The sequence below is a fragment of the Gadus morhua genome, chromosome 12, assembly GCF_902167405.1.
Source record: "Gadus morhua chromosome 12, gadMor3.0, whole genome shotgun sequence".
Taxonomy (NCBI): domain Eukaryota; kingdom Metazoa; phylum Chordata; class Actinopteri; order Gadiformes; family Gadidae; genus Gadus; species Gadus morhua.
The window spans coordinates 6,209,264-6,223,833 of NC_044059.1; the positions used below are offsets into that span (position 1 = coordinate 6,209,264).

A 14,570-nucleotide genomic window follows, 5' to 3' on the forward strand; every position below is an offset into this window, starting at 1 on the left:
AACAACAGTCTTTTAAACTGCTTTCTACTGTATTTAAACTGCTCTCTTTCAGTGCTGGCCTGTTTTCTCATTTATTAACAAACTATTTATTAACAAACCGTTTATTAGTGTGGATGATCCGGTTAATGAATGAGTGAGCAGACTGCTGATGTTGGAGAGTGGCCTTCACCACCAGCTACATGCGGTCCATTGTTCGCCACAGTAGAGTAGATATGCAAACATAACGCCACGCCCCAACCTCCCCAGTCACATTCAAATCATCCGCTCTGCGCTCTATTCATGGCTCAAAACATGTAGAGAGGGAAAGAGAATCGACTGTCCTGTGTGTCATGGTTATGTTATTGATCAAACGTATATTATTGGCCAGGTGAATAGTATCAATCATGTTAATTATATTGAGTAAGATAAAATTATTAATTATTATCAACCTAATATTTTCTATTTGTTCGAGTGACCTTGACCTGTTCTGGTTTCAGCTCCCAGCTCCTCCACTCTAACCAGCGACTTACCCACTGTTTTTACCATTCCTGAGAGTCCATACCAGATCTGCAGGACTTATGTCCTTATTCTGAGCCCCTTTGCGTAACTAAACTGCCTTTTAAGCTATTATTTCTGCTGTTCCCCTTCCTCACGTGTCCCTGGAAGGCAGCAACCAGAGACATTGTGTCGGCGTCTGTTGAGGAAGAGGTTTATGACTTCTTTACACACCGCTTCCGGCCTTTTGTCTTTTGGTTTATAAATCTCTGGAGGCTATTACTTTACCATGGAAACAATTGATGAACAAAATGGAGTCGAGGCAGTTGCTAAGTGCAGCAGCCTGGTAGGCAGGGGCAGCGGCCGTGTGGTGATGTTTCCCAGGGCCTGATATGACGAAGCAGCAGCAACAGCAGCCTCGACATGAGTTACAGCCAAGAAGGTGACGGTGTAGTGACACCGGTGGTGTTTTTGCCAAACCCATCATTCACCTTCTCATGTTTCCAACGGCAGTGCATGCTGGGGGAACGGGAGACATTACACGCATGTCATTCATAACCCCCTTCCATGAAGTTTCACAGGGTCGTAAGTCTAACGCCAGGCACCGGGTTAACATAAACCTGAGCCGAAGGGTCCCGTTGGGAGGATCTTCTCTCCCACCAGACAAAGGGCTGAGCGTTGGAAGACAAAAGGGTGGTTGACCTTGGGAGCCGAACGGCCGCACTCCCCTTTTAGAATGTGTCCGTCATGTGGCCGAGGTCGATGTGAAACGAAGACGTGTCCTTGAGTGGAGGTCATCGAGTAATGAAGACGCGCGCCACACCCCCACTAGCTCTGAATGGGCAGCGGTCTGGAGGGGGGGGGGGGGGCATGGCGACACAATCGAGGGGTGTGACATATTTGTTTTATTGGTTTATGAGGACTCCGAAGCCCTAATGGGAATATTGCCATTTTATTCTCATAAAAAAAAGACATCTCTCTCTCCTTTGGCAACCTGACCTCTGAGAGGAAATGACAGGTGGTTAGCTTTGGGCTAGCTACCTAGCCGTGGCATGGATTCGGCTTGGTTGTATTTGATGCTAGCGAGGGATCATGGTGTCCTCGTTGTCATTGCCGTCCAATCACATATCCCTGCAGTTCTTAAAGATATTGCATTGGACGCAATCTAGATGTCGAGAAGGGTCTGAGATATCAGAACGACTTTAGTTGTTTTTGTTGAACCCAGCCTGTTTCCTGTGTTGAAACAGGCTGGGGAACTTAATGGGGAAGTGCTTGGTACAGGATGAGGTTTTTCTTTGCTCTCGCATGCAGTTCATTGCAATGGACTCAAAGGGTGTACCCAACCGCAAGAGTTGCATGTTATAGACTCAAATTCATCACTTAGACTAGACCCATATTCCCTTAGTGTATTGTGTGTACTGTAGTTATTCTGTTCTGGGTGGCAGCACGGGGCATTACCACTGCCCGGGTTAAAGGTTTGATTGAATTAATCCGTCCGCCCCATGGCACCGTTTACGATTCATATATTCTGTTGGTGTGGTTTGCCTAATGGATGAGTTGACATTGTCCTGTATTCAGATCCTACCCGAAGGCCCCATTCAAAGCGAGGCAGGCCCCTCCTAACTAACCAACTGTCCCTGAACTCGACAGGAGATCGCACGCCACTTACGACCGGAGACGCTGCGGGCGCTGTACGGCAAAGACAAGGTCCAGAACGCCGTGCACTGCACCGACCTCCCCGACGACGCACTTCTAGAGGTAGGCCGGTCGTCACCCCCCCTCCCCCCCTTCCCACTCACATTCTCCCCGCCCTCACGCACACTACCGCGCTGTTTCACATGGCGTCACCCGACGCACACGCAACACGTGAGCGTTTCCTTTGAAGCGGCCGCCGGCGGTGGCAGCGGGGATGCGAGCTCAGTGCAGCGTTTCATGCGCTGTTGGGAAGCGGGTCCCATGACTTCCCCTGTGGGCCAGCGGAGGGGGCCCCCCTTATAGATCACACTGGTTAGGACCAGAGAGAGAGAGAGAGGAGAGGGGGGGGGTGGAATGTGAAGCGAGCCATTGTTTAGCCGAGTGAGCAGGCGTGATTCATTAGGCACTATTGTTCAGGGTAGCTCCTGATCCGTGGAGCGGCAGTGGACAAACGTGTCCTTGTTAATCATTAAGCCTGGGACCAGGCGGAGGGAAGGGGGCGGGGGGCACATTCCCGCTTGGTAGTTCATAGTTGCCGTAAAGGTTGCCCCGAGTACCACACTTCCTTCCCGAACGACCACAAGAAACTACCGAGAGCACCTTGTGCCTCGTTCATACTAGTTCCACGTATGCTCCTGTCCCTCCCGTTTGGGATTAATTAAGTACGTCTTATCTTCTGTAAAGATTCATATCCAGCTATCAGTACACTTTACATTAATGCTACATCCTCCCTCCCCCATTTGTACTGTATCAATATTAATCACCAATATAAAGTGGTTCATTTCTATAATACATTTCCTCCTTCTTCTTCCAGGTGCAGTACTTCTTCAAGATTTTAGATGGTTAAAGCAAAAAAAAGGTTGTTAGAAAATCACTCCTGAATGTGTTTATTAAGACTTCAGCACAGGCTTATTTTTCTGTTTAATTATTTCAGTCTCACCAGATTAAATAAAGTGACAAGAGTAAATGGTGTTGTGTTGTTCCACGTGGACTCTAAGCACTGTTACACCAACTTGACGTCCTACTACATGGGCACTGCGTTGCTTCTTATGATCTTTTTCACCAGCCACTTTGGTATTGCATTCGTACGTTACACTTTTTCTTTTTGCAAAAAAAAAATTGTACAACTGCATAAATATACAATTATTCAACCATGGAAATGGCTAAAACATTCGATAGAAAGTAACATAACATCATGTGATGTCTCCAGCAAAAAAAATTATAAATTCTAAAATCAAAAAACGTGAAAACAAATAAAAAGATTTTTAAAAGCATTGAGTTGCCATGTTCGGACAGAAGTGATACTCATTCACACTGGACCCACTAAGTTTACACATTTTATTTTTTAAGAAGTGAGAAATCCCACGGTCAGTAAGTGAAAATCCATGCCAAGTTTTTGGCACCACCCGGGCACTGCCAGGCCAGCATTGTATCTCTTGGGTTGCGATAACTGCTCGTTAGCAGACGGTAGACCCAAAATATTGGGCCGGATTTGTCTATTCTGAGCGTGGGATATCCGGCTCCGCTTTGAAATTGGAATAAACAGAAGAATGAGAGAGAGTGAGAGTGAGAGACAAAGAGAAAGATAGATAGAGAGAGAAAGAATTAGACCCTGTCCACTGCCCGTGGCCAACCGTGAATAAAACACAGAGAGAGAGCAAGTACACACATATACTTCAACAACATCATCTAGGAGGAAGAGATTCCAGGGAGTGCAGTCCTTTTTACTCACACATGGGGAGAGTACCATGCCAGTATTTCAGTTAGTACAAGTACATGACAACATCCACACGCTCACGCTAAGATTAGCACACCTGCACACAGAGAACGAACACAGGTGCACACAAACACACACACACGCACACACCTTGGACCACTAAAGCTAAGCAAACGACACGAGACAGGGAAGCATGGGAAGGCCAGTATAAGTGGCGTGACTACAGCACTGAACACTCCGAAAATATATATATAGAGAGGGGGAGACCACATCGGGGAGACACTGGAGACGGACACACAGCTCGCTACATATCAGTAGTGGAATCGCAATTTACAGTAATAGGTGAACATGTCCCCCTGGCTCAAGGAATACTTCTCAATTTACATTAGAATAAATATTGTGTATTGCTAACTCCTCATGTAGTTCTAACCCCCTTCGACATACACAGAAAAAAGCTAGTGTAAAGCACACAGATTAATTTTTTTTTTTAAGGTCTTGTATAGCGTGAACGTTTCGTTTTCAAGACTAGTCGTGTTTTTTTTCTTTTGTTTATTGGAACTCTTTTTATTGAATTTTTTCGACTTTTACTATTTTCTTTTTTTTTTTACTTTTAATTTCTAGAACTGTGTTTGAAGGGGCACGGCGGGAGACGGGGCGGGGGCACTTGCGGTCGGGGGTCATAAGGAGATGGTTATCTTCACGTCAAAGCGTCCCTGGTAGCGGTCCTTCTCGCTCGTGTCAATGTTGTCGCCGTACACGCGGCACTCGATGCGTACGTCTGTCTTCATGGTGAGGTTAGTGAAGTGGATCGCCACTAGGGGCTGTAGGTACTGGGGGTGCACCAGCTTGCCGTAGTAGGGGTAGTACTGCAGCGGGAAGCCGCCGTCGAAGCCGTAGTACTTGATATCGCCAACTAGGCCTTCTTCCCCTTCTCTCTGCAAAAAAGGAAAAAAAACGCCAGAGATTTACCACTTGATGTCGGCTATTGTCGTAACGGTGGAATAAGATGAGGTGAAAGTTTGGACAAAACGCGTACTATATGCTTGGGTGACCTGAAGCCTTTTGGGATCGTAAGTACCGTACCTTGTTTGTGCAGTGCAGAGGGATCAGGTTGGGCCTCTGTCTGGCTAGAACAGCCGGGGACAGGGTCGCGTTGTCTTGTACGGGCTAGAGGGGAGAGATTTGGTGGATTTGATCAGACTTGCTGGCCGAGCACCATGGCTGCCATCTGCCATCAACATCACTTGCGACGTGAAACTGTTATTGTCGTCTGTCTTGTCTTATCTCACAACGACATGAAATACCTAGTACAGTTGAATACCCCTTTTAAATAAAATCAGGCATATCTATAACAGGCGTCCGAGTTTAAATCAGCAGTGAGCAGTGATCGTGCCAGTACACTGTGTACCATCAGTACATCTGAAATGCTAGACTCTTTGATGTCGGTCTTATAATAACACACAGTTTAACAACATGATCAATTACATTATAATGACCTCTCTAATCCCAGACGTCATTACTACGCTGAATAACTTTCTCGAACAAGCCGGGACAGGTGGCGCCGGGGGGGGGGCCACCGGGGTATGTGGGGGAGGGGAGACTCACCCTGGGGATGTAGTTGACGATCCTGTTCAGCTTGACGATGAGGCAGGGCTTGCCTTCCTTGAAGCCGAAGGTGGGGTCCGCGTCACCGGAGCACACCCCCAGCAGGGAGCGGGAGAAGCGGCAGGCCCTGCGCATGGTCTTGTCTGTCTCCAGGTCCTTGCGCTTTATTGGCGCGGATGGCGTGTCTGGCGAGGGAGCACATGCGAGAACAGCGCCAGTTATAACACACACACATACACATGGCGTGGATGTCTCCCTGGTTAGGACAACATGAGGACAGAGTGCAGCAGAGGTGCCCAGATTCCCACGGAAATTAACATTCAAAGTAGGGTTGCCGCGGTGTGGACATTTTCACACCGAGTAATACGCCGGTATTACCGGTATAAACGGTATTAACTTTGAAACTATAGGTCAACCGCCATCTTCTCCGTCAACTCTCCTCTCACACTCGGTGACAGCGGCTGGCAGCGCGCCAATTCTCGGCGTCTTATAACGTTCTAATAGTATATATATAGTATAATATAATTTTATACATCATAATATCACGGCCAAAAGCTCTGTGCGCCTCCGGATGGCCGTAGCGCAGGGAGCTCACGTAGGGATTGGGCTTCGCGGGGTTTGTTTACCGGCGTTGCTATGGTTACCGGTCTTGAAAGGAAGCACGTCAATTCTCGCCGCGACAATTCTCCCGCACAGAGCAGAACTGTGGCCTATTCTACGCACTTTAATTTTCTTAATTATAATTATATTATTCATTTTTACAGATTTGTTTTATTATTACTGAAAAAAAAAAAATAATAATCGGTGTTGCCGGTGTGCAACACCGAGTAAACGGTATTACCGGTAACACCGGTAATACCGTATACCGCGGCAACCCTAATTCAAAGTACCTAAAATAGTCTCTTTCACTCTTTCGTACGATGTTGCTATTTAAAGTGAAACTGTTGCGATACAAATGCACACCGTCATGTTATAAACAGCAACCTGTATTCCCCTACCGAGGTGCAATTAAATATTGGCTTGTAGCGCCGAGTCGACTGCTATCGAGATGTAACGGATAGCGATAATAATAGGTCTGATTGTGGTTTACCACTATGGATACACTAAGAACACTGTGTGAGAAAGGTAAGTAGGCTGTTATCTCTGCTATGTCCTACAACTTATGTACAGTCCATGGTGACTGACAAAGATACCCGAATGTGATTGGTAAAACAGATCAATTCACTGGCTTAATGCCGTCGAGAGTTGGCGTTTATATCATATCAAATAATTGTCTATCATATAATTTTGTGCCTATAATTTAAAAATACATTTTTAATTGGTAGAATGCACTTTGGCAATGCATATGTGTATACAGTGTATAGGTACATAGTAAATATAAATAATAGGTTAAATTGTAGTATTAAAATGTTGATTTTATTCAGACACTCAAAATAATAAAGAATGAAATTTGAATGGGATTGTAGAGGACGATTGACAGCTGTGTATATATATATATATATATATATATATATATATATATATATATATGTGTGTAATTAGACTTTACCTGGACAGTCTTCAAATTTTCCCGCGTCCAACTGCACGTCTTTGTCGTACTTTTCGAGGAAGCTGGTCATGGACTTGGTGTACTTCTCGTACGTGGTCTTGTCGTTCATGTTGAAGGCGATCTCAGACTTCTCAGAGCGCGGGGTGTGCGACAAACCTGGAGGATACACGGCACAGGAGTTACTCAAGGAACACGGCTGTAATGTTCAGGCCGCCTGTTCCAACATTGTATGTAATGTCGTGGTGTCTGGGCGTTCATAATCGTTACGTAGTTCCCTACCGTGGCACTGAGTGTAAATGCACAAATTTCAAAATCCTATTTTCATCTCTTGTGGAAATATTACTCAACACATTATTGCAGCAACAGACATGTGACATTTATGGAATAAATGCTGAACACTACAGGGGGGGGGGGGGGGGGGGGGGGGGGCAGGAGGTGTTGCTGCAGTAATTTTCCACAGACAGCGTTCTCAACGGGCCTCAGCCTTGAGGGGGCGGGGCATGGACAGACAATGTGGGAGAAGATCTTACAGGAGCTCCCAAAACACGGAAATCCTCTCATTCAATGTCACAACTGGGACGAGGAGAAGGAAAAGGAAGAAGAATGCTGCCGAGGAAAGATGAGGAGTGAGACAAGGACACTCGGTTCTGTTTTGATTTGACTTCCTTGTTCGTTAAAAGTTGAACAAACCCCCCCTATCATTCTTGCCCCGGCACTCTCTCTCTCAATGGAAACTTTTAGCCCTGGAACGAGAGACAGACAGAGAGAGCGAGAGAGAGCCAGAAGGGGGGGTTGGGGGCGGTTCTCAAACCAACCGACAGAGCACGAGAGAGAGAGAAAAAAAGCTCTTTCCTTTATCTGCCCACCAATGGAAACTCAGCCTGGCTCCAAGCGCTCCACACCTACTTGTGTTGGTTGTGACTTCGTCGAGTCAGAGTCAGTTGACAGGGAGAGGAAATGGCCGACAGGGGAATCGGCAGGCAGGCTCGTGGCCGTATGCACAGAGACTCTCTCTCTCTCTCCTTTACAATGCCTTGCTAAAAATACCCAGAGGGCCTCAGCATGGGCCAAGCAAACACACACGCCGCTACCGCTAGTCGTGAGCTTCGCAGGGGACGCAAGGCTGTTTACAAACACACACGCATGCACACGCAAACTGGCGCACAGATGTCTCATTATGTCTCGCCCCATAAATCCTTCGTGGGTGTGCGTGTGAGGATTCACACTTTTCGAAAGACAACAGGGAAAAAACGAAATCCACAAAAATCTTTCATTGAGGGAAAAAAAACAGAGTTCCCAACCACCCAAACAAGAACGAAGTGAAACCGGTCTGACGTGACTCTGGCCGAGGCTAACACGTTAACGATGCGTTCACATGACAAATGGACGTTTGAGTTCTGCTGAACACAAAAGTGTGCGGTGTTTGTATAACAGGCTCAACCGACTCCTGAGGGGGAAGCCATTGACTGGCTGCGAGCAGTGAAGGACAAAATGGCCGAAACTAAGGTCAGACTCCTGCCAGCCAGCAGCAGCCAAATCACATCGCAGCTCTCTCTCTCTCACACACACACACACACACAGACGGCAGCAACAGGATGCATAGCAACAACACCTCACGAATAAGCGTCATTTTGAATCAAAAGTGTGTTTAACATTCCTCACATCCCAAGCAATTATGTGAATAAAATGCCCACACAAACGTTACTGAGCTTGATCTGTGCTGGCAGTACATTGTAGTTTAGACAGATAGAAAACTGTTAGTGTTGTACAGAGAGGTACAGAATAGTACATATTCGACAGGAGTTTAGACAAGGAGTTTAGGTTAGACCGTCAATAAGAGAACGTGTTTTGCAGTAGTTGGTGTTATGACAGTACAGTAAAAAGTCTCTGATCATTTCAACGTTGATACGTATGAAGAGGTTTGGATCGCTTAGTGTTAGACAGTTCATATAGAGAGGAAAGAAGTGTCGGACAGTACGTATAAGGTGTGGATGACTTTGTGTAAGACTTCAGAAAAGAGGAGGTGTCGGAGTAGCTAGTGTTAGACAGTCGAGTAATAGGTGTTTGATCAATTTAGTGTTAGACGGTACATATGGCAACGTATGAATACGTGTTTGACAGTCAATATGAGCTCCGAAGGAGTTGGTGTACACACAGTAGGGCTGATAAGGGTTAGACAGTAGGGATGATAAGGCTAAGACAATACGGTAAGTCTGATAAGGGTAAAACAGTGAGTCGGTTAAGTGTTAGAAAGTAGGGATGATAAGTGTAGGTCGGCTCAGTGTTAGAAAGTAGGGATAAGTGTAAGACAGTAATTCTGTAAAGTGTTAGACAGTATGGATGATAAGTGTAAGTCGGTAAAGTGTTAGAAAGCAGGGATGATGAGTGTAAGCCGGTCTGGATGATAAGTGTTAGACAGTAGGTATTGGGTACCTGGGGGTGCGACTCGGTCCTGGTAGGTGGGCGTGTAACTGCTCAACGTGAGCAGCAGAGCCTGGATGGTCCCGATGAAGATGCCGGCCAGACATCCGTAGAATATAAGGTAGAAGAGTAAGATTTTAACTGTGGAGAAACGAGAGAGAAAAAAAACGATGTTTCAGCAAAGGAAGGGTCAACATGCTTCTCGTGCGTGGGTTGGTTCGTGATTCTGTTTTAAACATGCACCAACCTGGGCCCAGCTAATCAAAGTTATCAATCCTTCTTACAGTTGACAAGTATCACTCAGTTGAAATTACCAACACTGTCCTTGAGAAGAGATAGGTCATTAAGCAAATGCCATTCAACCGCTAATGTCCTACTTAATTGGAAGCCTGTGGAAAGCAAATCAATAGATGTCTGCTTCTGTGTCCTGTTGCAAATGGTAATTCACCGAACAGTGAACATTCAAGAGCCAGCCCTTGAATCACTATCTTAAGCATTAAGCAATCGCCATTTGAACGGCGTTAGCATCACTGGCTTCAAAGTCTATAACTGTGTAACGCCACCAGAATTAGGGTTTAGAAACCTATGAGTCATACTAATATGACCAGCATATTATTTTCCAAAGCAGATACATAAATACATTTAAATATATTGTGCTACTAGTCCCAATCTACTTTTGAATGTGTTTGATGCATTTAGAAAAGTTTCCTATTTAACCTCTATATAAAAGTGTGCTATTAAAGTGTTTGTCAATTCAACATACAATATTAGTTTAAAACAATGGAAGCAAATTAACATGAGATTTGGTCGGATTTTGCTAAAGTAATTGGTAATAATAATTTCACCGGTTAAATAAACTGTTGGCCTACTAGATATTAAGTGTGGTATTTGCTATCAAAACTATGCTATCTTTGATGTTTTGATTCTTGTGTAGCCAAATACAAGAAAGTATGAACTTTCATTATATCCTAGGGAAATTTGGGCTCCATGCTTAGGCCTATATACTCGCAATGCTTGTCACCAGGGTGACCTGGTCACAAATCTTTACTGGAAATATGCCGTCCACGCCCATGACAAATACTCAGACCCTTCTGCATTGCTCAAGATTTTGTGTCACTCACTAGAAACCATCTGCCTTAATGGTGGATTTAAACTCTATTTTTTTTTTTAACCATGTTAAGGGTTTGTGTTAACTGCAAGGCCTGTGTGAGATAATTTCACCACCCAACTAAATAAGTAACCAAGCACTGCATTGTCTTTATCAAAAAGACATCTTTAATGGTAGATTGTATTTTACATGTTGTGTTCAGCATTGGCCTGCTTGAAGGGTAGAGGGGCTACAGAACTCATTAACATGTCAATAGATAGCGACACAATAGAGTTTCAGGTTTGTTGACTTTTGGAGAGAAAAAGGCAAAGGGATGGCAATTGAAATACAAATAGGTAGGGAACACCCAGATACTCTGGTATAAGCATAAGTGCACCATGAATACAACGAAAAATGGTTGACATTAACTCCTATTAGAACTGTAAGGCCAAGAGTAATGCGCTGCATCATTCTAACAAAGTTTGTACATTATTCATCACTACTTCGACCGGAGATCGTGGCTATCAACAGGCGATGATGTCCGAAGGGGCAGTTGCAGTGATGCAGGTCGGATGCTTTAACATTTAAATTCAATCAATGGAAATGAAACTAAACCACATGGCCTGTGTTGCTGGCACAGCCCTATGGATCACTTTGAATAGAGAGCACCTCCCCCATCCACACCAATGATGGGTGCTTCTCAGCATCACCCATCTCTCTCTCCCTCCTGTCTTCTCCCCTCCTGTACATTTCTCCCTGTATCATTCTGTCTCTCTGCCTCCCTGCTCCTCCCTCTCGATGTCTCTCTATTTCTAAATGTATCTCTGCCTTTTACCTTTATGGTACGGCTACTTGTTGAATCCAATTAAGTTCATTCATTGAACCTTCAGGTAGAATACGAAGTATATGCAAACTCATCCCTGTTGGTAATGTAGGGACGCAACAGCCATTTTCTCTCTCATCACGCCAAATCCCTTTGCGGACAAACTACATACGGTTCGTGATCGGGGCCTTAATCGGCGACGGATCTGCGTCATCTCTCAATAAAAAGAGAAGGTCGACATTTTTTTTTGAAAGCGACTACCTGTTGCGTTCAGATAAAATCGGCGATTGCACAACTTTTCTTAAATGTGGCATGCTGTCGATGCACGAAGGCGGAAAAGAATTGTTAGAGAATTCGGAAACCAAATGATAATGCCCGCGTTCGACCTTGTAAAGTTTTTTTTTACACGGAGGGAGAGAAAAAAACTTTGTGATGGAGGAGGCCCCTGGGGACATGTGAGTCGTGATCTACCATCCAGCCGCCATGCGAAGGCACCGAGACGGAAATCAGACCTCGGCGACAACGTGTCGTGAGGGGACGTTTCTGTTTAAACAATACACTTAGTTGTGTACTCGTTGTAACCCCAAAACTCAACCTCTGTGGAGTGGGCCTGGACGCTGTTTGTGGCGAAATATAACCAGACATCGATATTATTCACCAAGAATCAATCAATCCCATTTCATATGTCGGGGAAAAAGCTTTATTTGACAACATTTTTTAAACAGCCTTAGTCCGCACTCGGAGAATGAGTGACTCAACTTCAAATATTTGATTTGGGAGAAAACAAATCTTGACAGACCGACTGCCCTTCAAAATGACCTTTTTGAGAAAGGACGCCTTTTTTCGAAAGCTAATCGATAAATAGTCGTATGGTCTATAGGCCCAGTAGTCTAATCTTTTCCCCTTTCACACGTTGGTAACGTTAGGTCCAATGAATACTCGTTATTACTAATCTCACTTTTTTTCTTACACAGCCCCATAGCCTAATAGTAAAAATAAAAAAATAGTACCAATTGACCATTAACACACCTTTTTATGTCATAGTGATCGGCCAGACGTGTGGGGCTACGGATTGATGGTACCTTATCGACAGTTATCTTTGATTTATCGGCCTAGCAACAACACACGTCCCATTGATAATTGGAGTCACGACACACTACATTTCAAAAACCAAAGTAGGATCTAACAGGTGCTGTTTCACGAACACGAATCAATGAAGCGCCTTTTTCTATTGCGTTTCACCGTTCCTCTGGTGTCGTGTGTTAATATCGATGGTATTACACACATACTCATCTGTATTACGAGTGATTTCGAGACATAAGTAGGCTACTTACACCAACTGCTTCCAGTCCGTCCAAGAAATTCCCTTTTCTCTGAATTCCACACAAACGTCTTCCATCCACCATCGGCTTCTTTATTGGCCGACATGTTACAGTCCTCTTTGGATTCACTTTTCAATTAAATCGGATTGAGAAGAGTTTAGTTTTTCGCGCCGACCACTGACACAGTCCGCGCACAGGAAAACGTAAAAGAACCGTGTCGTCCCCGACTCTACCTATTGTACCCCACACAATTTATCTCTTATGGTGACTAGCTCCGCCCTGTAAACTCCAGTCATAAGTTGCCCCCAAAGAGGCGGGGCTTCGTCCGGCCAGTCACAAGTATCTGCTCTATTACGCAAGACATGAGGGGAGAGGGGCGCTCTAGTAGTGTGTACCCGCCCTATCGATCCGACTCACTCGCTACCTTCGATAGTTACCAAATATTAAAACTAGCCTCGGCTGGTTGACACGTTCGTGTTATACCGCCTTCTGAAAGTCACTAATGATATAAGTTTCCCAAGCCAGTGTTTATGGTTCTGCGTAATGACTCATACAACGTGATTGGCTGGAATCAACAAGTTATTCTTTGAACGTTTGACACCACGTGATGCAGCCTTTGTGTCTATGAAATGCTACACTGTAACACATTTATAATAGCCTGTATCTGCAGGCTATTAATGGGCCTGCTTAGTAGCACATATGTACATATGCACATGAATAGATACACATATATACAAATTTAGCATTGGACAGAATGTACTGGTAAGAATCTCGTATACAGAACACATTCTGGTTTATACAGTCAATGTCAATGAGTTAGTACGTCTAAATGTTAGCATTTATAAATAATATAGCTATACAGACGTCATGGTATTTTATGCACATTGAAACAGACTTCCCAAGAGTTCACCATATACTAAATTTAATTCTGAATAAAAACGGTACAAGTGTGTTTATTAATGAGCCCAATTGCTGCTCTTCGAGAATAGAACCGTGTCTCAGAATTACAGTATTATCACAGTCTCTCTTTTGAAGGGTATTGACAGTCCATAAGATCAGGATTAGTCCTATCTTGGATCCCTGTTATCAATCATCCTTCAGTAGGCTTGGTCCTGATAGCCACATTCCTCCGGTGATTCGTAACTGAGTTGTAACAACATGCATCGGGACAATTTCATTTTGAGGTCTTCTTTATTCGGCTTCACTAGTATATTTACCTTCTTAACGTTGTATTTGACATTTCTCTTTTAACCTTTTTGTCTTATATATTCTTGTATTGATCGCTTTGCAAATGCCTTCTAAAATGTGATTCATGCCAATGTGAAGCACTCTTAATTGAATGAAGCTGACTTCATATGTACTTTCCTTTTTTTGCTTCACTAATGGCAACAGCAGAACAAACAAAGCAGAGTCAAACTACCTACACTTTCTATTCTCTTCCCTATGATTACATTAATTAGCTCTTGAAAGAGGAACAAATCTTGACTGGATTATCTCACGTGAACAAACCCCATCCAATGCCCACTAGTAACGCTGTGACCAGGGGTCTCTTTGGGTCTAGTGGGCTCACACACTTTGACCAGGGGTCTCTTTGGGCTGACCCACCATTAACGGGGGCCTCTCTGGGTCTATGGGCTGACACACGGTGACCAGGTTCTCTCTGGATCTATGCTGGTCTCAGACACTGTGGCCACGGGTCTCTTTGGGCTGACTGTAGCCAAGGGTCTCTCTGGGCTGACACACTGTGGCCAAGGGTCTCTCTGGGCTGACACACTGTGGCCAAGGGTCTCTCTGGGCTGACACACTGTGGCCAAGGGTCTCTCTGGGCCTTTGGTTGAACACACTTTGACCAGGGGTCTCTCTGGGCTGACACACCG

General features: G+C 44.7%; 2 protein-coding genes across 2 annotated transcripts in view; one reads left to right on the forward strand and one right to left on the reverse strand.

Moving 5' to 3' along the window:
• nme7 (NME/NM23 family member 7) overlaps nt 1-4,147 on the forward strand; it is a 21,658-nt gene extending 17,511 nt beyond the window's left edge. The window contains exons 11-12 of the mRNA XM_030372185.1: nt 2,125-2,232; nt 2,984-4,147. Of these exons, the coding sequence (XP_030228045.1) occupies nt 2,125-2,232; nt 2,984-3,016 (141 nt within the window). The 3' untranslated portion in view covers nt 3,017-4,147. The remainder of the gene's footprint in view (nt 1-2,124; nt 2,233-2,983) is intronic.
• On the reverse strand, nt 3,041-13,169 carry atp1b1a (ATPase Na+/K+ transporting subunit beta 1a). The gene is made up of 6 exons (XM_030372186.1): nt 12,706-13,169; nt 9,474-9,602; nt 7,041-7,196; nt 5,492-5,676; nt 4,970-5,053; nt 3,041-4,821 (listed from the first exon to the last, which is right to left on the reverse strand). The coding sequence occupies exons 1-6, from the start codon at nt 12,797-12,799 to the stop codon at nt 4,564-4,566; spliced, it is 906 nt and encodes a 301-aa protein (XP_030228046.1). The 5' UTR covers nt 12,800-13,169; the 3' UTR covers nt 3,041-4,563.
• Nucleotides 13,170-14,570: the final 1,401 nt, after the last annotated feature.

What these genes read in the sequence shown, in the direction of transcription:
- atp1b1a (XM_030372186.1), bottom strand. Translation starts at nt 12,799, where the DNA reads ATGTCGGCCAATAAAGAAGCCGATGGTGGATGGAAGACGTTTGTGTGG. An exon ending in AAAATTTGAAGACTGTCCAG is followed by an intron (nt 5,677 to 7,040) that starts GTAAAGTCTAAT and finishes CTCCCTCGCCAG; the next exon opens with ACACGCCATCCGCGCCAATA. An exon ending in CTCTGCACTGCACAAACAAG is followed by an intron (nt 4,822 to 4,969) that starts GTACGGTACTTA and finishes CCTTTTTTGCAG; the next exon opens with AGAGAAGGGGAAGAAGGCCT.